This window comes from Macaca fascicularis, chromosome 10, assembly GCF_037993035.2.
Source record: "Macaca fascicularis isolate 582-1 chromosome 10, T2T-MFA8v1.1".
NCBI classification, from domain to species: Eukaryota; Metazoa; Chordata; class Mammalia; order Primates; family Cercopithecidae; genus Macaca; species Macaca fascicularis.
In genome coordinates this window covers 64,057,079-64,083,823 of record NC_088384.1, presented here as the reverse complement: position 1 = coordinate 64,083,823, position 26,745 = coordinate 64,057,079, and the positions used below count along the sequence as shown (strand labels likewise).

At 45.8% G+C, this 26,745-nt stretch overlaps 1 protein-coding gene and 1 long non-coding RNA gene across 2 annotated transcripts in view; both read right to left on the bottom strand.

Moving 5' to 3' along the window:
- The window catches only part of LOC123567101 (uncharacterized), a 103,758-nt gene that overhangs the window by 51,645 nt on the left and 25,368 nt on the right, over positions 1 to 26,745 (bottom strand). The window lies entirely within an intron of this gene.
- LOC102123228 (peptidyl-prolyl cis-trans isomerase A) lies at positions 1,140 to 2,441 on the bottom strand. The gene has a single exon (XM_045362398.3). It carries the CDS (start codon positions 2,395 to 2,397, stop codon positions 1,900 to 1,902), a length of 498 nt encoding a protein of 165 aa, XP_045218333.2. The 5' UTR covers positions 2,398 to 2,441; the 3' UTR covers positions 1,140 to 1,899.

Sequence of the window (26,745 nt, the reverse complement as noted above, 5' to 3'; positions counted from 1 at the left end):
CTGGGACTGGGCTTCCAGGATGTGACGGCAGCAATGCATTTTCCCTGCTGTCCTGCAGGGTAGAGCTTGAGAGACAGCTCACAAAATAAAACAGGTTGTCTGTCATGCCTAAAGCCGAGATGCCTTCCAACCAAATCATATATTTCATAAGGTTACTTAGGCCAACTCAGAGTCCCTTTTTAGAACATGGAGGAATACAAGGAGGGAGGGGGGCCAAGGGAGGCCAAGGAGGAAGGAATAGGTTGACTAGGTAACATTGCCATTCCCTATCCAACCACAAATGAATGGAAGGCCAGTCATTTTGAATTGAAACAGAAAAGCGGAATGCCTGTTTGGGCATGAGGGTGTCCCTTGTGTCTCCTCTCCCAACAGACCAAACCTCCAGGATATTCTGAGCCCCAAAGAGATACCAGAACTCATTCCATTTCATAGCAAAGATCCTTCCCCCGCAATCTCCGTGCCAACCTGTGAGTAACTCAGTGTATTCTGGTCTCTGGTCTCTCAAGATGTTGAAATGAGCAGCTTGCCCAATGGCACCCGAATGGGCTAAGAAACCTCAGAGTTCTCCTTCGAGACTGATTTCCTGATTGCACAATCTCTGAACCAGCAGGCCTCCCATCTCTGATAAGACAATGGCCCAGTCCCAGTAGATAGCAGATTGCTTTCTAGGTCCAGGCTGAGCAATCACAAATAAGGGCACGGCAGCCAAGGGTGGCTTGGACTTAATGAGGAAGGTCATTCATCCTGATTCAGGAGCTGCTAGGGCACCACAAACATTTTTGTTTTGTTTTGTTTTGTTTTAGTCTGCTTAGTGCTTACCAAACTGTGTCTTTTCTCCTCCCAGGCCAGAGGTTCGCAGGAGCAGGCCAAGAGAGTCAATGTCATACAGCAAAAATCTGCAGCCCCTCACTGCCCAGGGCTCTGTGCTGGGGTGTGGGGTACAAAGCAGGCTATGCTGTGACCCCAGACTCAAGAAGCTCACACGTCAGAGGCCACTGGGAAGCCAGAGAAGAGTCCTCACTCCTGGACTGACTCCTTTGTCCTCAGTTTCCTTGTAAAATGGTGGTCATCAGATAGTAGGAAAACAGTAACTCCTGGGGTTTTGTGCAAATTAAATAATACATGGAAAGTCCAACAGCTAATAATTACTGTATACTTCACATAGTAAACCACATAGTAAATACTAAATTATTAGCTATTGTTGATTAGCTGTTAATTGAAAAAGATACATATTTCTTCAAATAAAGAATGAAGGGAGGAAGGAAGGAGGCTGTACTTTAGAAGTGTATCAGTAAAATTGGGGCTGCTAAACAGCCGCAGAGTGTGGGAAGGTATATTTGGTGAACACGCTTAATTGTTCAAGGTTGACGAGGCAGAATGCAAGTCTCTTCCTGGGGCTGGGGATGGTTCCCCCCGCCGAACCCTAGAACACAAAGTCCTGCCCCTGGGATCTGGAATGGGATCACAGCATTGGGAGTTGAGGGCCAAGTCCTGTTGATGATGGCTGCAGAGAAGAGAAGTCCCCAGACCTGTCCAATCCAACTCTTCCTTGAATTCCTCCAGAAGCCCCAACATCTTTTCGATAATTTCCCTTCTTCCTTCTAACCGCCTCAAGTCAGTTTATTTTGCCGGTGGAAACAAGAAACTGACCTGATGCAGATCCTTAAGGTCTGGTTTTTTGTTTTGTTTTGTTTTGTTACTTAGTTTTTATTTCATAATCATAAACTTAACTCTGCAATCCAGCTAGGCATGGGAGAGAACAAGGAAAACATGGAACCCAAAGGGAACTGCAGCGAGAGCACAAAGATTCTAGGATACTGCAAGCAAATGGGGTGGAGGGGTGCTCTCCTGAGCTACAGAAGGAATGGTCTGGTGGTTAAGATAAAACACAAGTCAAACTTATTCGAGTTGTCCATAGTCAGCAATGGTGATCTTCTTGCTGGTCTTGCCATTCCTGGACCCAAAGCGCTCCATGGCCTCCACAATATTCATGCCTTCTTTCACTTTGCCAAAGACCACATGCTTGCCATCCAACCACTCAGTCTTGGCAGTGCAGATGAAAAACTGGGAACCATTTGTGTTGGGTCCAGCATTTGCCATGGACAAGATGCCAGGACCTGTATGCTTTAGGATGAAGTTCTCATCTTCAAATTTCTCCCCATAGATGGACTTGCCACCAGTGCCATTATGGTGTGTGAAGTCACCACCCTGACACATAAACCCTGGAATAATTCTGTGAAAGCAGGAACCCTTATAACCAAATCCTTTCTCTCCAGTGCTCAGAGCACGAAAATTTTCTGCTGTCTTTGGAACCTTGTCTGCAAACAGCTCGAAGGAGACACGGCCCAAGGGCTCGCCGTCGACGGCAATGTCGAAGAACACGGTAGAGTTGACCATGGCTAGTAGTACAGGACTTTCCTCGGCGGCAGCGTCTGCAAAGCGCAAGGTCTGGTATTTTTAAGTGCTCCCTTTCTTTGGCACTAGCTAATATGCAGCAGAAACTATGGTGGTGGTAGGTAAGCCGGGCACTGAGGCCAGACTCCCTCCTCCGGGCATCCCTTTCTTTACTGTGAAAACCAGAAGGTGGCCCTCTCCTCCCCCAACCTCAGCTTAACAGGACTGGATTCTAGGGGTTGACATCAAGTTTTGCCAGTAACACAAATAAATCCTGTGGGGGAAGAAGGACAGAGGTAGATAATGTTTTTTAAACAATGGGCTCCCCATGAATGCGAGTCTCAGAAATTGCATTTAGATGATATAATTAAATGCTTTAAAAAAAGACAAGAATGAGATCCAGTCATTTTTCCAGATATTTTTCCACTCAACAAAAGTTCGGGATGTACTTTTCTAAGCCCCTTTCCTCTAAAATGTGTGTATTTTGAAGGAAATGTAGCCCATATGTTGCTTACTCATGTTTCACGCTAAATGCTCTTGGGGAATATTTGCTCCAAAACAACCTCCATTTGTTTATGCTTTTAAAGAATCTCTCAGAGCTTAAAAACAGGAAGACTTAGTTGGCCAAGTGCACTCCTTACAAGTTTTCTACAGGTTGAGGGTTCAGCATCCACGATGAGATAGAAGGGACTTCTCAAGTTCATAAAGGTGCATTGACCACCTGAGCCTGGTTGATGAACTGTGAGTTTATTCAACCCGAGGCCAGGTCCATGAGAGGAGCAGCCTGTGCCTAGGAGGGTAAGGATGGGCCAGAATCCTGCTGAGAGTCAATGTTGGCCTGAAGCCCTGATGAGGACATTGCCCTGCAATCCCCAAGTCTACTTCTCAGCCCTGGGTTGAGGACATCTGGGGGGTAGCTCTAGCAAGTCCAGGGCAATGGTTCACTGAAGTAAAGAGTGAGAGAATTCTATCTTGGCCGGATGACCTCTCCCCTACCAAATGGAAGTGTGCAAGGCAGGGAAGAGGCGGCAAGACAGTGGTGTGGGGATAGCAGAAAGGCATGGTAAGTAGAGGCAGCCTGTGCTGTGCCATCTGCCTCTGCCCTTCTCTAGCCTGAATACCTGAAGCCTGCCAGGCTCAGTCTCATCGTCTGTAAAATGGGAATCATGCATTTACCTTACAAAGATACAAGGATCAGAAACGCACATCTGAAATACCCGCATAGGACCCGGGGATCCATAACTGGGCACCCTTAGCAGACAATACGGGTGTTATGGTTAATATTGAGTGTCAACTTGATTGGATTGAAGGATGCAAAGTGTTGTTCCTGGGTATGTCTGTGAGGGTGTTTCCAAAGGAGATGAACATTTGAGTCAGTGGACTGGCAGAGGCAGACCCAGCCTTACTCTTGTTGGGCACCATCTAATCAGCCGCCAGTGTGGAATAAAATAAAGCAGACAGAGGAATGTGGAAGGACTTGACTGGCTGAGTCTTCCGGCCTTCACCTTTCTCCCATGCTAGATGCTTCCTGCCTTTGAACATCAGATTTCTTCAGCTTTTGGACTCTTGGACTTACAGCAGTGATTTGCCAGGGACTGTCGGGCCTTTAGCCACAGACTGAAGGCTGCACTGTCGGCTTCCCTACTTTTGAGGTTTTGGGGACTTGGACTGGCTTCCTTACTCCTCAGCTTTGCAGATGGCCTATTGTGGGACTTCACCTTGTGATGCTGTGAGCCAATTCTCCTCATAAACTCCCCTTCATCTGTACACGTATCCTATTAGTTCTGTCCCTCTAGAGAACCGTGACTAATCCATTGGGAGAACCTGGACGGCACATTCCTTGCTACTGTGACAGTGGTGGTCACATCTGCTGCTATGGGCTGAATGGCTTCATCTCCCAACATTTATATGTTGAAGCCTAATGCCCAGCATAATGGTATTTGGAGGTGGGGCCTTTGGGAGGTGATTAGGTCAGAGGGTGGAGTCCCTGTGATTGGGATTAGTGCCCTAATAAAAGAGACCCCAGAGAGATCCCTCACTCCCCCAACACCATGTGAAGACACCATGAGAATATGTCTCTATGAACCAGAAAGAGGGCCCACAGCAGACACCAAATCTGTAGGTGTCTTAATCTTAGACATCCCAGCCTCTAGAACTGTGGGAAATAAATTTCTGTTGTGTGTAAATCACCTAGTCTACGGTATTGTGTTCGAGCAGCCAGACAGACTAAGACACCTGCCCTGACTCAGTGTGCTGTGGAGTTAGGATACCAGTACAAGCAGGGGCTCAGGCAGTGGAGCTGGAAGCTCGCTCCTACCAGCACTTAGCCTGGATCAGCGGTCTCCAAGACGGGATGTGGAACCCCAAGGGAGTGCATGACAATCTAGTAGGGTATGGGAAGGATACACAGAGCGATCTCTACTTTTATTTCACCTGCATATAATAAATAATGTTTTCTAATACTCAGTGTAAAGATTAACTCTGCTTGGCTAAGCACTGTAGTGCCAAAAATCCATGAGCTATCCAGAGGGAAGAGAAGGAATTGCCCAGTGGAGAGGCAGGTGTGAGACCCTGTCTGCATATTGCGCAGTTTATATGCACCAGAGTGTGTAGATTTCCTTACAGAGAAGAATCTTCACACCACTCTGCTAGCAACTCCCTGTGTAGCTGATGTACTCAGACAAGTGATTTCGAGGTGGGTGGTTTTCTTTTACAAAAGGCAGGCACTTCTTTGGCTGAACTGTCCTCTGTGGGTGGACAAGAGCTAGTCATCAACATGCAACCAGCAGTGTTTCCAAAAATAATAAACATGCTCAAGCTGTCTTTTCAAGGGAAGGGTGACGTGGAACACTAGGTGTTAAGGAAACTGCTTTTCAAAAAAACTTACTCTACAGAGAGACTGAAAAATGGTGCACGGGACTTTTCCCTCCTTATGTGATTTTGTTACCAAAAATAACATATGCATGTCATTTATTTTTAAAAACTTCGTATCTCATACATTGAAAAAACTTGCAAACAGGATTTTCTAACCTGTTTAAAAATCTTCCAAAGTGTTTTAGTGGATTTTGAAGCTATTTGCCTACAAATTATAAAAATGCAAATACCTTGTAAGAAAAACGGAGATAAAAAAATAAGTTTTAGCCACATTTCAACACAAGCCTTTGCATGATTGGTGAATGGAGTGGAAAACATGAGTGCTGTGATTTAGGCAGCTCTGTGCACTCACTGGATCCCTGGGAACCTGGTGTATTGAGAGGGGTCCTCCCAAATCAGCCCAAACTGAGAAGGTTGAATAGCTGCCTCAGAAATTATAAACCGAGGTTTATGAAATCGATGGAGATGTCCAACAGTGTCAGTAATCCTTCTAATACCACTTTAGTTCAAAAACAGAAAAGATCATGTCCATAACAAGAAAATATTTTAAATATTGTTTATTTCATCTTTGTTTTATTTTTATCTTTTTTATTTTAATGTATATTTTATTTTCCAGGTAATATACTGTCAGTGTCATAGGATAGAACACGTGTGTGTCCATAGACATACATAATGCATTCATATATTGGGGGTGAGTTTTAGATTTTCGGGGATCTCAGTGGCCCAGATGGTTCCCCTGACTGGTGGCCCTGAGGAGCCACACTGTAATGCCAGACTCTCCGCCGTCCATAGCCCCCACCCAGCAGCCCAGTCATGCCCACCTCTGCCCTCCAGCTTCCTTTCCACCTGACATCTGGCCTGCCTCTTCTCACTTGCTCCTGCTGTGCCCAAATACATATGGAAGATGTACTTTGACAAAAGGACCAATGTGGAAACCACACCCAAGTTAGATCCTCAGACAACAGCCAGAGCAGACAAGTGCCTGTCACTAACTGAGTGGGAAAAAGAGATTTCCATGATCAAATCGGAGTATTCCTGCTCTGGGTGTCTCTGGAGGAAGCCGCCTCCTGCTCCCTCTTCTCACCTCTGCCTCCCTCACACCCTCCCCTGCCAGTGTAGACATCACAGGAGGATGCCTCCACACACCACTGGACAAGTGAGTTCACATCTGAGGTGCATGTATTTTTCATGATAGTTTTGATTGTCCAGAAAATTAACAATGAAATGATGGGGTGGCAGAAAGAAAGCCAGAAAAGAAACTTAAAAAATTTACAGTCTAACTCAGAGAGAACAACACTTTTAGACATCAGGGCAGTGAGAAAAGAATAAATACTTTGTTAATGAATAAAGTAATGCAGAACAAACACGTACGTGTACCTAATAGTGCTGGCCCCAGGGGGGCATGTGGTTCAAGGAGATGAATGAGTTAAGTGGTAAATAACTGATGGCAAAGAGGGGCCCTGGTTCCCTGTCCCTGCTGCCAGACAGCTCTGAGGCAGGCGCTGCCCAGCCCTGCTCATAAGAATCCCCTCCCGTGTCAGCTGTTCCTCCCCTCCCATCTCACTTCCCCACCCCCACACACCTGCGTTTTGGGATCACCTCGCAGGTGCGCTGCTCACCCCCAACACCGTGTCTTGAGTCTGCTTTCAGGGTGACCACATAAACACATGCCACCAAGTCCAATGGACACGGCCTCCCATCCAGTGGTACCACAAGGTGTGGTGTGTGCAGACTGCAAGTATTTCTTGTTCTTCCAAACACTAATGCTGTGCTAGGTGTGGCGTCAGTCATTGCCCCTGTATTTTCTGGACGGGCATGTCCCAGAGCTGGGGAGTGGGACTTCCATCAGCTGGAGGCAAGGCACCATGGCACTGCGTATCTACCTGCGCTCCCTGCATCTGAGCCATCTGCTCCAGCATGTGCCAGGTGGAAGCACTTGTCTAGCCCCCACAGGAAGCAACTCCACCTTATATAGGAGACAGAATTTTCTGCCGCCTGGCCCTACTGCCCGTGAGCTCTTGTCGTGTTTTTAATTCCATATCTTTTGGTCTTGGACAGGCGCGTTGCCTGTTACTGGTTACCAGCTGCTGGGCAAAGCTGCCCTCCAGTCGCTAGGGCTTCTGTTACTCCTCCATCCCTGAAAGAGTATTCTCTTCCAGCTCCCCAAAGACAGGAGGGATCTGGGCTTGCTCTAAGATTCCCAAACCCAAGACATCAGCCCACTCATAGCCTGGACCACCTGGCATTTGTTCAGTCATCTGTCAGACACTCTTCTCAGCTCCCCTTCAAAATCCCACACCTTTACCCTGCATGTGGAAATGGAGATCTTGGGGGGCACTGAGATGCACCAGTCCTCTCCCTACCCCACACAGCGCCTCCACCTCTGCCCTCCTGTCTCTCCTCCGCTCACTCTGTGATGCTCAGCAAGGCTGTGAGTCAGCCCCAGGCCTGGCCAATTCTCACCCCAGCATTTCCTTCAAAAGCTCCCTGTGCCCTTTCCCCCACAGCCTTCCTGAAGGCTCCAAGGCCAAGGTCTCCATCTGGCCTCCCTTGCCAACCCCCAACCAGCCCAATTCTCTACAGTGTCAGGAACCTCTTAAAATACCCATCTAGTGACTGGCTGCAGGGCTGGGTCAGGTGCCCGGAGCCCACACTAAGGCCATAGGAGAGTGTCCCCATGTGACAAGATATTCCAGGATTCCAGGCCCATTCCCACCCTGCCAGCTTGTCCTTTTAGCCTGTCTGTTCTCCTATTCTGCCCAACCCCGCTGGATGACCTGGTGTCCCTAAATATGCCTTTGTTATGAAGAATTACCCCAAACATGGGAACGAGTCAAAAGATTACTATGTGACCCTCTGGCAGCCACACCAGAGCACTGGCTGCCAAGCAGGCCTTCCTGAGAGTGACCAGATTTCCTAGGGGAGGTAATATGGTGATTTTTAAGAAATGTCCACACACTCTGATAATCCTTCCCCAAAGGGTGGAACTTAGTTTCCCTCCCCTTGAGTGGGCTGTGCCTACAGACTCACACCTAGAGAACAGAACACAAAGGAAGTGATGAGCTGCCACTTCTGAGATTAGGTTATAAAAAGACTGTGGCTTTCATCTTGACTCCTCCCCCTTCCCCTCCCTCCCCATGTCCCTTTTCATCACTCCCTGGGGGAAGGAACCACCAGGTCTTGTAACCAGCTGTGCAGAGAGGCCCCCTTCATGCAGCGAAGATCTGGAGCCTCTGCCCAGAGCCACCTGAGTAAGCCTGGAAGCGGATTGTGAAGCACCTTCTGAAGGCTGCAGCCCAGGCTCACAGCCTGACCAAAACCTCATAGAGACCCTCGGAAACTGTGCAAGACAAGAAATGTGTGCTAGCTGAGGCTGCTAAGTTTTAGGGTGATACCACACTAAAAAATGAAATTGTTTGTTGATTAAGGACTAGACTCTATGAAGTCGGATGTTAACTTGTTGAATATTGATACATTGCAACCCTTTCTCCTGGCAGAGTAATAACCTGAAAGATAGTGGTTCCATTGTCCTACAGGACAGTAATCAGTGTCGTATCTGACTTTATCATTGGACGCTGTCATTCTGATATGCACTGTCAGGTTTTCCAGTCCTTTGAACCCGCTTTATCATTCTAGCTCTCTCACTAATGAACTAAGTAAATATTTGATACCAAAATATTTGTGGAAGTATCACACGTTAACTTTTGAGGATTGCCCTTTGATACTGTGTCATTCTGTGCCTTTGCACCTCTGCCCTGCTTTACTTATAGGTGGAAGCCCTTCCCTGTCCCAGGTATCCCTGTCCCAGCTACCTGCTGTAAAAGAGCCTCTCTGTGCCCTCTCAGGGGAAGCTTGCCCTGGCCCTGGGAAGAAGCCATCCCCGCCCTCTCCACATTCCTGCAGCATTTTGCTCATGAGGCCATCAGAGAGTGTCTCAGACCAGGTGGATCTTGTTGGGGCCCAACCCCAGCACGGGACTGCTGTCCAGGCCTTTGTGTAGCAAGTGAGGGTGGGCTGGGGCAGGGCTTTGTGGGGGACACATCTTCAGAAGAGACTGGGGTGGTCCTGGAGACCTGTTTGAATAAAGGAGTCCTTTTGCCAGGAGTTGTCATGCGTGTGCCAAGCCAAGGGCAAGAGACGAAGGCTCAGCTTGGGGGAAAGTGTGGATGGAAAATGTGGGCCTCTGCTGTTCATCTAATAAAAAAGGAGAGAAAAACGCATCAAGGATAGAGGGACAGAGAGGCTGGTATGAAGGGAGCCAGAGTGTGCGAGGAGAGGTGAGGGGTGAGGAGGGGAGGCCAGGTTGGTCAGGAAGTGCCATGAGGCTCCTTTAAGGACAAGCCCATGCATCTGGCCCAGCTTCATAAGGGACAAGCTCTGATTGGGGCAATCATGAGTTTCATGAGGGCATAGAAAAAGTTTCATTTATCTTTGAGTCGGCTTCCTCCATCCAGCACTAACACATAGATTCTTGTGAACCAAGAGATTCACCAGTAAATGAATGTCTCATATGTATTTTTTAAAGCAGGTATCCTGAAAAACATTTTCCTCAAAATATCTGCTAAAGCATTACATTACTTGTTGGTGCCTCTAAGCACATACCCTTCTCATCTGTATTAGCACCACCCTTTTCTCCTTCTTGTCCTAAGGCTTCCACAAGTCTATCAGTCAGTTTTTGCTGCCTAACAAGCCACCTCATTTCCTATTGTTCCTGTAACAAATTACCACAAATTTAATGACTTAAAATGCTACACATTTGGCCGGGTGTGGTGTCTCATGCCTGTAATCCCAGCGCTTTGGGAGGCCAAGGCAGTTGGATCACCTGAAATTAGGAGTTCCAATCCAGCCTGGCCAACATGGTAAAATCCCATCTCTACTAAAAATACAAAAAATTAGCTGGGTGTGGTGGTGTACACCTGTAATCCCAGCTACTTGGGAGGCTGAGGCAGGAAAATCTCTCAAACCCAAACCCGGGAGGCAGAGGTGGCAGTAAGCAGAGATCACGCCATTGCACTCCAGCCTGGGCGACAAGAGAGAAACTCTGTCTCAAAAAATAAAAATAATATTAAAAAAAAGCTGGCCGGGCGCGGTGGCTCACGCCTGTAATCCCAGCACTTTGGGAGGCCGAGGCGGGCGGATCACAAGGTCAGGAGATCGAGACCACGGTGAAACCCCGTCTCTACTAAAAATACAAAAAATTAGCCGGGCGCGGTTGTGGGCACCTGTAGTCCCAGCTACTCGGGAGGCTGAGGCAGGAGAATGGCGTGAACCCAGGAGGCGGAGCTTGCAGTGAGCCGAGATCGCGCCACTGCACTCCAGCCTGGGCGACAGAGCGAGACTCCGTCTCAAAAAAAAAAAAAAAAAAAAAAAAAAAGCTACACATTTATTCTCTTACAGTTCTGTGAGCCAGAAGTCCAAAGTGAGCCTTCCTGGGCTAAAATTGAAGCATCTACAGGGCTGGCTTCTTCTAGGGGCTGCAGGGAGAATCTGATCTTCGCCTCATCAGCTGCTAGAGGCCTCTGGCATTCGTGGGCTGCATCATTCCAGTCTCTGTCTGTTGCCATATCTTGTCTTCTGTCTGACCTTCCTATGTCCCTCTTACAAGGCCTTAGTGATTGCATTGGGCTGACCTGGATAGTCTGGGATGCTCTCCCCATTTCAAGGCCCTTAACTTCATCACATTCACAAAGGCCCTTTTCCTATGGAAGGTGACATATTCACAGATTCTGGGGATTAGGAAGTGGACATCTTTCTTTGTAGAGGGTGGTGAGGTCCGTTATTTGGCATTTTGTTCAAGGTTAAGCACAAAAACCATGCATCTCTCTCACAATTTGGGCATTTGTCAATCCCAGCTTGGCTGAATCATGCATAGGCAGCAGCTGCTGGGTCAGCTGACGGCTGGCTGGTCGAGGATGGCCTCAGCTCAGACAGCTCGTCTCTGCTCTTGTGGCCTCTCACCCTCCAGCAGGCTAGGAGGGGCTTGTTTACATGGAAGCTGGACACGGTTCCAAGAAATGAGGCAAAAGCACTCAAGGCATATTGAGGTATAGTCTCAGAATTGACACAGAACCCCTTCTACCTCATTCCGCTGGCTGAAGAAAGTCATGAAGTCAGCTCAGGTTCTAGTGGGGAGGAAGTCAGTGGAGCTGCCCAGTCATATTGCAAAGGTTGAGATATAGGGAGTGGTGAAAGATTGCAGCCAGTTCTGCCATATACTATGGTAAACACCTAGCTGCTGCATTATCAATTACCTGCCAGGGTACAGCTTACAAACAGGCAAACAGCTCCAGGAACCCAAACTACCAAAGACTCGAAGAAGCAGCCCCTTGTCCTGTCTGTAAGAACTCTGCTCCTGACCATCATACACTTGGTTCATTTTCAATCTACTGCTCTGTAGATTGGGGCCTCTGCGTGCTGCTCCCTGTTCCTCTCCTCCTAAATAAACCTACCCCTCCATCAAGGTCAAAGCTATTCCAACATCGTGAAGGCTTGCCACTATTCCCTACAAGGACCTCAGTCCCCCTCCCCATTCTACAGTGCACAGCTTTCGTGTTAGCTTCCATGCAAACCCAAGGCTTCATTTGCCAGGGCCTGGGCCAGCACAGCACGGCTGAATCTGTGCGCTCCGTCTCCAACAGCGACACCGTGTGGCAGGAAGAAGGAATGGTAGTAACAGTCAGCAGGCGCAGATCTTTCCCCACTTAGGTGTGAAGACTGACCCGCCTCTGTTTATAAGCCCCATGGTGGCTCAAGGAAGGGATGTTGTCCTTCCTGCCTTTAAGGCATTAAGACGCATAAGGACAATAAATTTTTAGTGGCTGAAAAATAAACAGCAAGATTGCGTTTACACTCCACTTGGAGCAGGCCATCCTGGTTATACACACAACTTGCAGTTGCTTTCTCCAAAACACATCTTTTTTTGGTTAACTTCTTATCTGAATATAATTTTAAGCTTAAAGAAAAATTGCAAAAATAGTACAAGGATTTCCGTTTTACCATTTCCCCAGATTCACCAGTTAATTACCTATTTCTCCATTTGCAATGAAAGCAAGAGAGAAAAAGACAGACTTTTCCTTGGCTATTTGAGAGTTAAGTTGGAGAAATATTCCCTAATTTACTGATGATTACTTCAGTGTGATTTCTAAAAACACGGACAATTTCTTACACACATACATATAGTATTATTACCAAAATCAGAACATTTTACATTAATGCAATACTGTTATCTAATACACGGTATCTATTTAAATTTTATCAGTTGTCCCTACGGTGTACTTTATAGTAATATTTTTTCAGTCAGTATATCTTTTTAAATTCTTAACGACTACACGCATACATTCAGTTGACAGAATATTGTAAGAAATTGATTAACAAGTTTAATCTATCTGAACTTTTTACCTAGCAGTGCAGGGAAGCATAGATTCGATTAAGTAGTACATAGTCCATTGAAAGAGGTATGGACTTCCAGTGACAATGTCAATTAACTGACCTGCAATAAGTTCAAGAGAGAAAGGTGGAACTGTCCTTTTAGGGCCAAACATTTCTGCAAGCCTGCAGTCCCCTCCTGAGTGTCTCCTAGGCAACAGAGCAGGATTCCAGGTAAACTTCCAAAAGACACTGTTTCAGAAAAACACACCCGGCCATATCAACTACAGAGTACAGAGAGACACAAGGACAAGCCAGACCAAGAGCATTGGCCTTATATGCCATAGCTAAGCTTTGCTTTGATGCAAAAACAAGTTTCTAACACTTTTCTGCCACTGTCAGGGGGAAGGTAACAGAGGTAGAAGTGAGGGAGGTGGCTAGGCTGCATTTCCAGGATGCCTGGGGATGGGAGAATGTCTTTCCCTCTTGGGTCTAGGAAAAAACATGTTTTCTCCAGATTTGCCACCTACAGAAAATCTTATTATTTGCCTTATGAATATGAAGTCATTGATCAAAGATTTAAAAATAAAATAAGTGGGGAAGGCTATATTTGGCTATGAATGGTGCTAATACTGGGTTATATATCCTCTCCCATGACACTCCATGCATGAAGCGTCTCCACTAAGGGTTATGTGTGGAAAGTGCACAGACTGAATTATATAGATTCAATGGAAAACACTGCCAGGCCCCAGTGTCCTTGTTGTTAAGACAACATCTTATCTTCATCTTTCTTCTTGCAAGTTCTCTAGCAAAGACATTATAATTAAAATCCCAACATAAGAAGCAACCGTATGTAAAATTCAGAGTACAGACTGTGACAAGCAGAGAAGTGAGTGCAGAGTTCTGTGGTCAAACTTAAATAGACTTAGGACAAAACTGTATTGTCCGTGGGCCTAAGCTTTAGGGAGCTTCAGAGCTGCACTGAATCACTTTCTAGTGTTTTTATGGTTTGGGGTTTTACATTTAAGTCTTTAATCCATCTTGAGTTAATTTCTGCATAAGGTGTGAGGAAGGGCTCCAGTTTCAGTTTTCTGCATATGGCTGGCAAGTTTTCCCAGCACCATTTGTTGAATAGGAGAGCCTTTCTCCATTGCTTGATTTTGTCTTGTTTGTCAAAGATCAGATGGTTGTAGATGTGTGGTGTTATTTCTGAGGTCTCTGTTCTATTGGTCTATATGTTTGTTTTTGGTATGAGTACCATGCTGTTTTGGTTACTGTAGCCTTGCAGTATAGTTTGAAGTCAGGTAGCATGATGCCTCCAGCTTTGTTCTTTTTGCTTAGGATTGTCTTGGCTATACAGGGTCTTCTTTGATTTCATATGAAATGGAAAGTAGTTTTTTTCTAATTCTGTGAAGAATGTCAATGGTAGTTTGATGGGAATAGCATTGAATCTATAAATTACTTTGGGCAATATGGTCATTTTCACAATATTGATTCTTTCTACCCAAAAAGATGGAATGTTTTTCCATTTGTTTGTGTCCTCTCTTATTTCCTTGAGCAGTGGTTTGTAGTTCTCCTTGAAGAGGTCCTTCACATTTCTTGTTAGCTGTATTCCTAGGTGTTTTATTCCCTTTGTAGAAACTGTGAATGGGAGTTCATTCATGACTTGGCTCTCTGCTTGTCTATTATTGGTGTATAGGAATGTTTGTGATTTTTGCACATTGATTTTGTATCCTGAAACTTTGCTGAAGTTGCTTATCAGCTTAAGGAGTTTTGGGACTGAGATGATGATGGGATTTTCTAAATATAGAAGAATAATGTTGTCTGCAAACAGAGACAATTTGACTTCCTCTCTTCCTATCTGAATACACTGTATTTCTTTCTCTTGCCTTATTGCCCTGGCCAGAACTTCCAATACTATGTTGAATAAAAGTGGTGAAACAGGGCATCTTTGTCTTATATCGGCTTTCAAAAGGAATGCTTCCAGCTTTTCCATATTCAATATGATATTGGCTGTGGGTCTGTCATAAACAGCTCTTATTATTTTGAGATATGTTCCAGCAATACTTAGTTTATTGAGAGTTTTTAACATGAAGGCATGTTGAATTTTATCAAAGGCCTTTTCTGCATCTATTGAGATAATCATGTGGTTTTTGTCATTGGTTCTGTTTATGTGATAGATTACATTTATTGATTTGCATATGTTGAACTAGCCTTGCATCCCAGGGATGAAGTCAACTTGATCGTGGTGGATAAGTTTTTTGATGTGCTGCTGGATTTGGTTTGCTAGTATTTTATTGAGGATTTCCACATCAATATGGGATATTGGCCTGAAGTTTTCTTTTTTGTCATGTCTCTTTCCAGTTCTAGTATCAGGGCGATGCTGGCTTCATAAAATGAGTTAGGGAGGAATCCTTCCTTTTCAATTGTTTGGAACAGTTTTGGAAGGAATGGTATGAGCTCCTCGCCTATTTCTGATATAATTCAGCTGTGAATCTGTCTGGTCCTGGGTTGGTAGGCTACTAATTACTGCCTCAATTTCAGAGCCATTGTTGGTCTTTTCAGGGATTCGAGTTCTTCCTGGTTTAGTTTTGGTAGAATGTATGTGTCCAGGAATGTATCCATTTCTTCTAGATTTTCTAGTTTATTTGTGTAGATGTGTTTATAGTCATCTCTGATGGTAGTTTGTATTTCTGTGGGGTTAGTGGTGATATTTCCTTTATCATTTTTTATTGTGTCTATTTGATTCTTCTCTCTCTTTATTAGCCTAGCTAACAGTCTATTTTGTTTTTATTTTTTCCAAAACAATAGCTCCTGGATTTGTTGATTTTTGGAGGGTTTTTTGTGTCTCTATCTCCTTCAATTCCTCTCTGAGCTAAGTTAGCTCAGAGAATTTTGGAATAGTTTCCTCTTGCCTCTCTAGCTCTTTTAATTGTGGTGTTGGGGTGTCAATTCGAGATCTTTCTAGCTTTCTGATGTGGGCATTTAGTGCTATGAATTTCCCTCTTCACACTGCTTTAGCTGTGTCCCAGAGATTCTGGTACATTGTCTCTTTGTTCTCATCGGTTTCAAAGAACTTCTTGATTTCTGCCTTAATTTCATTATTTACCCAGGAGTCATTCAGGAGCAGGTTGTTCAATTTCCATGAAATTGTGTGGTTTTGAGTGACTTTCTTAATCCTGAGTTCTAATTTGATTTTACTGTGGTCTGAGAGATGTTATGATATCAGTTCTTTTTCATTTGTTGAGGAGTGTTTTATTTCCAATTATGTGATCCGATTTTAGAATAAGTGTCATGTGGCACTGAGGAGAATGTATATCCTGTTGATTTGGGGTGAAGAGCTCTGTAGACGTCTATTAGGTCCACTTGATCCAGAGTGCTGAGTTTAAGTCCTGAATATCCTTGTTAATTTTCTGTCTCATTGATCTGTCTAATATTGACAGTGGGGTGTTAAAGTCTCCCACTATTATTGTGTGGGAGTCTAAGTCTCTTTGTAGGTCTCGAAGAACTTGTTTTATGAATCTGGGTGTTCTTGTATTGGATGCAGATATAGTTAGAAGAGTTAGCTCTTCTTGTTGAATTGTTCCCTTTACCATTATGAAATGCCCTTTTTTGTCTTTTTTGATTTTTGTTGGTTTAAAGTCTATTTTATCAGAGGCTAGGATTGCAGCTCCTGCTTTTTTTTTTTCATTTTGCCTCTTAATCCACATGCCTGAGCCCACTTGTCCAGTTCCTAAGATCTTATTAGGAAGCTGCCAATCACCAGTTACAGGTGTTTTTATCTGTTGGGACACTGCCTTTCCCTAGCGCTGCCTGCGACCAATTATTATTTTAGAGAGGGAGTGTTACAACCGCCTGACCATCACTTGATGGTCACCTGGCATTCCTGGTGGGGAAGTGGAAGCCCTCCCCTGCCCTGTTTGTGTTTGACTAGCTATCCACTGTAACAATATCATATGTTCAATTCTTTTTTTGTTGTTGTTGTTGTTGTTTTTGAGACAGAGTCTCACTCTGTCACCCAGGCTGGAGTGCAATGGCGTGATCTTGGCTCACTGCAACCTCCTTCTCCCAGGTTCAAGTGATTCTCCCGCCTCAGCTGCCCTAGTAGCTGGGATTACAGGCACCTGCCATCATGCCCAGCTAATTTTTGTATTTTTATAGAGATGGGGTTTCACCATGCTGGCCAGGCTGGTCTTGAACTCCTGATCTCAGGTCATCTGCCTGCCTTGGCCTCCCAAAGGGTTGGGATTGCAGGTGTGAGCCACCACACCCTGCCATATATTCAATTCTTAGGAAAGAAAAATCTAACAAATCCTACCCTAACAAGTGTTGAAAGTGTGGTAGGAAATTGTGAATTTGTACACACTGCTGATGAGACATCTTTGAAGAGCTAGCTGGTAATATCAGGTAGTGTTAAAAATTGAGCTTGTCCCATGACTCAGCAAACTTTATTCTAGAAAATCTAGGCATCAATCTCTGAAATATATGCACAATAAGAAATATACATGGTGCGTTTTTTTTTAAAGCACCATTTGCACAAGTAAAAACTGAAATGACCTAAATGTCCACCAACAGCAAAATAGATAAAGTGTGACATATTCATATACTGGAATGCTACTCATTGGTTAAAGTCAACATGCTATTCATGTATTATCAACAAGAATAAATCTTAAAAACAATTGGTGTTTGGGGAAAGGGGAATAGAGAGTTGTTTGATGGGTGTAGAGTTTCAGTTTGGAAAGAAAGTTCTGGAAGTGGATGGTGGTGATAGTTACACAGCAATGTGAATGTACCTAATGCCACTGAACTGTACAGTTTAAAATGTCTAAAATGGACCCATGTTGTTCAAGGATCAACTATACTTCAATCAATCAGTAGAAATGAGCATTGACTTTGCCTTTAAAAAACCCTTCAGGAAAACAACACATCTTATATTTTTCTTTGTGGGGGGTCTCCCTGTGTCACTCAGGCTGGAGTGCAGTGGCGCTATCTCAGCTCACTGCAACATCCACCTCCTGGGCTTGAGAGATCCCCCACCACAGCCTCCTGAGTAGCTAGGACTATAGACATGAACCGTCACGGCTGGCTAATTTTTTAAAATTCTACAATTTTTTGTAGAGATGTTTTTTGCAGAGATTTTTTGTAGAGACCAGCCATTTTCCCAGGCTGGTCTTGAACTCCTGGGCTCAAGTGATCTGCCCGCCTTGGGATCCCAAAATGCTGGAATTACAGACTTGAGCCACCATGTCCGGCCAACAAGCATCTTCTGAAGTACAAATTATTGAAGGGTTTGCAGCACTTGCTCACTCATGTACATGAAGTCCCTGCACTGGTGCTTTCCATCAACCAGATGGATCCACTGGTGGGAGGAAGTGGATGATAGAAGTGGGGTTCATGAGGACCGGCAGGACAGCAGGCTGCTCAGAGGACCGGCAGGACCGCAGGCTGACAGGACATCCAAGGGAAGCAGAAGGTCTGAGGTAGGAGGAGGAGAGGCAGAGCCCAGGCAGCCTGGGCCCCCTGCCTGGGAGTTCTGGGGCGCTGCCCTCAGCAGAGCTGGGGGAGAACTGACACACTTTCACTGCCCTCGCCACCTGGCTCATATCATCGGGGCACCATGCCACTGCAGGAACACTCCTCAATTCCCCAACCAGAAAACGACCCCTGGAATTTTTCTTGACTCTGAGGCTTTAGTGAAAGTAGTGAGGAAAATATCTAAAAATAAAATCGTGATGAATTCAAGATGTATGTGGCATTATGCTTGTCAGAAAGAGCTCAATGACTTAAGTTTTGTCCCCATCATTCCTTAGGAGCCACCAGGTAAACATTTGCACCTGGCTGGAGAGGGCAGAGAGGAGCCTTGGTTCCCATCAGGCCACCAGCCCTAGGATTTGCTGGCATCATTCATTCCGTGGTGCCTACTCACACACACATGTGCTCCCTCCCCAGCCTCTCCTCTTCAGCACCCTCCCTCCCCAGTGTCCATACATTCTCCTACATCTGGTTGTGGACAGAAATGTCTGAGGAATCACAGAAGGGCCCTGATAGTGAAATAGACACAGGGGCTGGCCTGCACCCTTCTTGACCCTTGGGCTTGACCTAGTCTCTTTGCTGGGTAGTTCATAGTCTGAACCAGGTGAGCAAACTTCTTATGTGAAGAGCAGACAGCAAACATTTCAGGCTGTGGGGGCCATCCAGACTCTGCCGCAACTGGTTAACTTGCTGTTGTAGCTTCAAAGCAGCCATAGGCAATATATAAACAAATTGTGTCACTGTGTTCCAGTAAAACTTTATTATATACACTGAACTTTGAATTTCATGTAATTTTCGGGTGTTGTGCAATATTAATCTTCCCAGCCACCTAAAAATGTAAAATCCACAGGTCATACAAAAACAGGTGGCTAGCCAATTTGTCCTAAGGGTCATAATTTGCCAAGCCCTGACCTAAATACCCAAATAATTATTGGAGCCAAAACCACAGATGCCACCCAAGAACCATATGCTCAGGTGAAAGCAGCTCTGTGAAGAAGGGGTAAAAAGAGCAGACAGAAATGTTTACTTTTCCCTTAAAAACCATCTACTCCGCCCTGCTTAGGCTAATTAGCTCACTCTCCACCAGCTGCAGCAACTGAAGCTGAAACAGTCAAATTCCCACAGCAGCAACAGCTAATGATGCTTCCCAGCACCTCATTTGATCATTCCTGCAACCGATTAGCTAGACACAGGGGAGGAAACTGGAGAACAGACAGGATGAGGACCTTGCCCAGGACCTCAGATAGTACATGGCAGAATCAGTATCTGGACACAATTGGTCTAGTCCCTGCTGCCCCTACTGTGACACCTTTGTGAAAATTGTGAACAAACGCGAATCTGGAAGAGTCAATCCTTTGAGATGAATCCCATGTGGGTAACTGGCCCTATATTTAAAATATAGCTGAGTGGCTATTTGCTGATTCGAGGTCACACAGGTAACTCACACAAGCACTCTGAAAACCAGCACCTTTTTAGCTTTGGGAGGCACAGAGCTTACTTGAACCAACCAATCAGAGCTCACCTACCTTTGCATTGAAAGCTTAGCTGACCAATCACAGCTCACCTGTATCCAAGCATAACTCAGCTGCATTGACCAATCAGAACTAAGCAAGTTTGAATCCTTTATGTGCATCAACCAACCTGATTGGGATCTTGTATGGCACTTTTGCTACAAAACCCAAACCCTCTCTTTGGCCCCGGGAAGATAACTTTCTTTTACACCAAAGCTGTGTCTCCCCAGTTTGCAAACTCTTCATTGGGGTAAAGTCTCTTTCCTCCCAATTTTGTTTTTCAGGGAACTTTGCTCACAAAACAAAGCACAGCCGGCCCACAGCGGAGCTGCAGGCGGGGCAGAGAACCCACGGCAGAGGGCTCTGTCCCTGCAGAACCAGGCAGATCTGCGTGAGCGGCAAACATAAACTCAGGGCACCAGGCTCTGTCTTGAGGGCTGGAAGGAATGATGGAGCCACGGCAGTCGTCTGTCTCCAAGACGCATTTCCAGGAAGTTGGAATTCTGATCTTACTGAGCCTTTATTTTTCTGAGCTTGGCGTTGACTACTTAGACACTAAGTCACTGTTTACTGCTTTCGAAAATAAGACAAGCGCATGGACCTGTTGCGGATGAAGCAAGAAACTTGTGGCCCCACCAGGACTGGCGCCCAGAGCCCGGGTCACCCTGTGCACAGAACCAGCACCTTAAAGAGACAGAGTGGCGCCGGCGCCCTGGGCCACCCCGAGGGCCCGAAAGCGGAAGAGGGTTCAGGGAGGGCGTCTGTGATGGGAGGAGCAGGCCCAGGAGGGAAGAGGACAGAGTCGGGGGCCTCAGGGCAGTGTGTGCCTTCTGCCAGTCACTAGGGTGGACTCGAGGTCCCCCTCCACGCCTTCCTCGTTGTCACCCCCTACAGCCAAGGCAGCTGCCAATGTCACTCCTAAATACATCCCAAGTCCACCCCATGCTCCTCCCCTCAGCCGTCGTCCCAGTCCAGACCATGATTCCGCCCACACCCTGCATGCCCCCTCCCATCTCGGGCTCCACTTGGGGACCAGAGGGATCTTAAAATATGGATGGGACAGTGAACGCCTCTCCTTAAAAACTCAGAAGAGATGAAAATACCCTCATCCTTTCTCAAGGCATTTGCAGTTCCCCTACCCCGGGCGCTGCCCCACCCCTCACGGACTCCTCTCCATCCCCGGGTCTCCTCCTGGTCACCTCCCTCAGGAAAGCTCTTGGGCCCCACTCGTCATCAGTCTCTTTAGAACCTCTCCACTCACCCTCTGGCGTTCGCCTCTCCCTCTTGCCCGTTAGAGTGAGGCCTTGATGAGGCACCTGCCTTGTTCCTCCTGCCCTTCCTGATGGCTCCTGCCCACCTCCACAGCGAGCCTGCTTCTCCGTGCCTGGCAGCTTTCCCCAGAAGAGCAGGTCTGCGTGTACACGCGGGTGCACACAAGCAACAGGCCGGGAGCACCCCTCACCCAGAGACTCTGCCAGTGTGCGTGCAGACCTGCGCTCCCTCGCCCCAGGAGAAACAGTGCTGATGTGTGTGTGTGTCTGTGTCTCTGTGTGTGTCTGTGTGTCTGTGTGTCTGTGAATCTGTGTGTCTGTGTATGTGTCTGTGTGTGTGTGTGTGTGTGTGTGTGTGTATATATCTGTATGTCTGTGTATGTGTGTCTGTGTCTCTCTGTGTATCTGCATGTGTGTCTGTGTCTGTGTGTGTGTGTGGTTCTCCAGAGTTCCTCCCAGGACTGAGCTGAAGTTGTCCACAGTGGCCCCTGCTGGAGCGTGCACCTTGATTCTCTGCCCCTGCTCCCCTGCCTCACTTCCCCATTCTCTTATGGCTGCTTCCTGGCATTGCCTCTCAGATAAGCCACTTTGCGCTGATGGGAACTCAGATGCTGGGAGTACACATGCACCTTGGTGTCGAGCTCAGCAGCTGGCACAGAGGGAGGGAGGGAAGGAGGTGGACTATCAGGTTATTGTCTGAACATTAGCCTCTGGTCACTGCTGCTGTGAGGCAGTGAGCATCCCTTCTTGCCCGCTGGGCTCTCAGCGGTCAGTCTTGGGTCCTGGGGAGACTCGGCCAAGTCCCAGTTCTCTGGGGCTATCTCTCTCCTGCCCTGCGCTTTTGTGTGTCCCCTCCCCACATTCCCTCTTTCATCCTGACCCACTACTCTGGTTGTAAATAAAATAAGCAGACTACACAGCTTACTATCACACTGCCTTGTTCAGCCATGAAACTGCCTTGTCTTGAAGGAATCCTAGTATTACTACTTGAATCCTAATTGCTCCTAAGTTTACAAAAACAAGGCTAATGGAATTTGTACAACAGTTGTATCAAGAGGAAAGTCTGCAATAATTACTGTAAAAACGGCCCAGCTCCATGAGCTTTGCATAGGTGATCTCCCCAGCGGTGTGCCCATCCTCAGCTATAGTCCCATTCTACAGATTAGGTAGAGGCCTAGTGAGGCTGGGGCACTTGCCCGGATCCCTTGCAAATGTTTGGCCCATGTCCCTAACCACCATGCTCTTATGTGTCCTGTTTTCTGGGTCACTTCTCACTATGAATTGGGGGATGTAAATATTTGCGTAAATTGGATATAAATATCTGAAAGGTTTCCGTGGGAAGGAAAGTGTGTGCCCAGCGTCTCCACTGCTTATGCACAGAAGAGAGGATGGGATGCTAGAGCGGCGTGCTGAGTCTCTCTGTGGAACAAAATTATCAACCCATTATCCAGAGCAACTGAAGGAAATGGCGGGACTCACCCAGTGACTAAGCAACCAGTGTGAGTGGAGCTGGAAGGACAACCCCACCCCCATGGTTACTTGAGGCGAGGACCGACTCTTCATCAAGATTACAGAAATGACTCCATCCTTTAACTCGTTATTCACTGCTCATACACTAAACAGGCTGCCTTCTTTGGCTCTCCCCCACCCCCACCCTCGCCCTCTGCCTTTCTTTCCAAAACCTCCACTTTTAGGAAACGTTGGCTGCTGTTTGCAAATTAGTTCCCAGGTCAAGACATTACATTTGGTCTGGAATTTTTGGGCTCCACCTTTTGGCAAAGGATCACGGAAGCGGGCTTTGGTCCACCCAGCCCTGCGTTTTTCAGCGGGATGTGCTGATGCTGCAGCTGCCCTCTGGCTGACAGTGGCCGAATGTTCATCAGCAACACTTAGCACAGTTAGCCACACCACTAGGGCCCAGGCACAACTTTAATTCAGCCACAGTATCTTCTGATTTTCCCTAATGCTTATGCAAAAAATGTTCCCTCTATAGTTTTTATCCCTAATGGTTTTCTTTTCTTAGCTGCTGAAGCCACCGAGATTTTCACACATGGCCAACACTTCTCACAGCAGTGATGCCCGGTGACCCGTTTAATAGGGATATCAGTTCCTGTTCCAGCTCAGACACTTAGGATGTGGTTCTGGTTTCCAGTAATTTTTGATCCTGGAAACAAAAGCGGATGTATTATTCTAGCACCAACATGTCTAATGCAGCCTGTCCACGTAAAAGCCCTGGAGGGCTCAAGGTCTCGAGCTGTTTTCTGAAGCCATAACACTTGTCATATTTTAAGTTCAAGACCCAAAAAAGAATATTGATGCTTCATTGGTGGTTTCTGATCTCCAGGAAGGCTAGTGTCAGGGAAGCCTGTGCTTCCTCCAGTCTCGGCCAATTAGGCAAGGAGCTGAGTCCTGAGCCTCAGTTTCCTGCCTCACAGGGAGGATGAAAGGGGCACTGGTAACACATTTGGCCTTTGCTGTCCTTAACAGACTCCTTAGAGCCATGTGGAAAGCTCCAATGGACTTTGGCAGAACCTGAAGGGGAGTCCCCATCACACACAGGCCCCTGCTCCCCACACAGACCCCCTGTGAAGGAAGGAGGGGGATGGCCAGATCCCAGAAGTATGGGACAGGGATCCTGAGTCAGGTTATGGGCAGGACCCCACAAGCTCCCATCTCTCAAGCCCAGTCCTTGCCTTTCCCTTGTGGAGCAGGCTGGGCCCAGAACCCATCGCGCCCAAGGTCATGGTATTCTACAGTCAACCCAAGTCATTAGGACAATCCCTGGGTGATCATGACGCCTTTTAAAACATATTACAGAAATTTTCTATGTTTGTATAGGAAAATTAGAAAATCAAGAGAAGCAAAGCTAAGAAACATTGAAAACACCTATAATTCCTCTTCACTATGATCCTACTTTACACCACTCGTGTTTTGATGTTTTTCTTTCCAGTATGCATCATATGTATTTATATATGTACATACATAATTATTTTCATAAAAATGAGTTCGTCTTGCAATCTATTCTTCTCAACTTTTCATCGGTTTTTTGGAATCCTCCAATACATCGCAAAAGATTCAAACAAAATAAAAATGAATAGAGTCCCTTCCCCATCAGCCCTCACACTCATGCGTCCCCTTCTGGATGCTGCCGTTCCCTGCTCCAGTGAACAATGCTGCTGTGAACATCTTCCCAGGGCTCCAGCTCACACCTCTTTCTCTGGAGCAGACACAGGGAAGTGGAACTGCTGAGTCAAAGCTTGGGCACACTCTTTATTTTGATAAATACACCAGATTGTTCTCTAAATAGCTGTACTGATGTGTTCTCCTGAAATTGGAACAGCTGTTTTCTCACACCTGCTAACATTTGAAATCATTACACACTTTAATGTTTGCCAGCCTAATAAGTGAAAAGGATTATCTCACGGCTGTTTTAGTTTGGATTTCCCTGAATACTGGTGATGTCTACATTGGCTGGAGCGTCTCCACTGCTGCGAATAACCTCCTCACATCCTTGCCCCTGTGTAACGAGTCTTCTAAAGTGATTCTAGAACTTCTTTCTATAGTCTGCACTAAATCTTTGTATATTTTTCCTCCTAGTTTTTTAAAATGTCTTTTAATTTTGTTTATAGTACCTTTATCACAGATAATTTTTAAAATGTTTTTATGTAATCAGAACCTTCACTTTTCCTTAATAAGTTTTGTGAGTTTCTTAAAAATGTGTCCACCTAAATAATAAACAGAGACTAAATAAAAAACGAGATTTTCTAAAAGAAAAGATACTTACTTGGGAAGAAAGCATTGCAGTAGGAATACATATTCCATAGTAAATTATGTTGTATTCAGAGAGGAAATAGAAGACAAAGGTTTTTAAGGAAAAAAAAAGTCTCACAAATGTCATACACATATAAACTACAGTTTTAGTTTTTATATTTATTTATTTCTTATAAAGAACTTCCAGGAACATTAATGACAGAAAAGAGGGATCTATTTTTTTTCCCAAAAGTATATCCAAGTATCACAATTGAATCCAAGTATCATTTTTGAACATAACAAAATTTCCCATGTATTTGAAAGGCTACACTCACCATATACTAAGTTATTACTTGTAGTATTTATGCATGTGCTAAAATTGCATTGTGTGTGCTCTGTTTCCTTGAAAGTCATTTCCATTTGTTGAGTTTTCATCTCCCACCTCCGACTCCCAAGTGCTGGGATTACAGGTGTGAGCCACCACATCTGGCCTGTTATTTCTTATAATAGATTCTTAGAAGGAGATTTATTGGGTCAACCTATATGATGATCTGTATTGCATATGACCATAGATACTCCCCACTTGGGATCCGGAAGAGTTCCATCTATCTGTGCTCCCACCACCTTTAGAGAGGACCTTCTCACCACCCAACCAGGACAGCCTCTGCTACTTGCTTTCTGTGTGCCTAATAGGTTTGCTTTGAAATCTTATCAAAGCCCGCTGTTACTCTGAACTTGTCCCAAAACCTTGCAGTTGACTTTGATGGAGCCAAAGTCTGTTCTGTCTTAAAATGAGCCCTGAGCAAATGACTGTGCCTAAACTTCCACTATTAGGAGCTTGCTTCTGGCCTCTGCCAAATTCCCGGCTTGGCCTAAAACCCCTAGCCCTGGCTCTATCAGGCTTCCAGCCTCAGGAACTAGCCACACAGCAAGCACTGGCTTACCCTCTCCATGGTGGCTGTACCCACACCTCATGTCCTAGTAACTCAAGGACTTTCCAGTCAACATGGTAAAGTTCCAAAGGTTCTATCCTCTTGGCCCTGACAGGGAAAGATTCTGCAGTTTCTTTGGGTTTTGGAATCACGCCCTTCGTATGGGCATTTCTAAGGATGGGACATAAAGCACAAGAGCTCTGGGGAAAAGGAGCCAGCAGAGAGTGGGTCCGTGTGGGCATGATTGGTGGAGGTGGCTGTAGAGAACAAGATCATGGGGTGTATGACCCCAACCAGGGAATGAGATGAGAGGCCCTAGTGAAGATGAACCCATGAGGAGGCAAAGAGTCAACTGCGATGTCCTGCCAAGACCAGGAAGGTGTGTTCAAAGGAATTAAAGCAGGAGCAAGGATGGGGGCGGTGGCTCACACCTGTAATCCTAGTAGGTTGGGAGGCCAAGGCAGGTGGATCACTTGAGCCCAAGAGTTCAGGACCAGCCTGGGCAACATAGCAAAACCTCATCCCTACAAAAAAAAAAAAAAAAAATATATATATATATATATATATACACACACACACACATAAATTAGCCAGGTGTGGTGGCGAGTGCCTGTGGTCCCAGCTACTCGAGAGGCTGAGATGGAAGATCACCTGAGCCCTGGAGATGGAGGTAGCGGTGAGCAGAGATTGTGCCACTGTACTCCAGCCTGGGCAACAGGGTGAGACCCTGTCTCAAACAAAAAAAAGTAAACGCTAAAAAAGTTTTTTAAAAAAGCAAGAGCAATGGAACACATAATCTGGGATGATAAAGATCTTATTAAGGAATTGTTTATTTAAGATTTCATCCTGAATTGGTAGTCAGCTGGGAAGAATTTTGATGGTTGATTCTCACTAAATCTTGTTCTCTGCAAAAATAGAGACTTCTTTTGGCAGAAAAGCATTGCTTTGCACAATAAATACATGTCTGAAAATGTCCTAATTCTGTCTGATTCTGAATGTCTCAAGAAAGGTGGCCATTTAAAGGTTTCATCCCTTAAAACACTTGAATGGGTGTTTAGATGAGGCAGTTGGCCTATAACGAGGAATAAAAGGTAATAAGTTGGCTGACAGAATCAG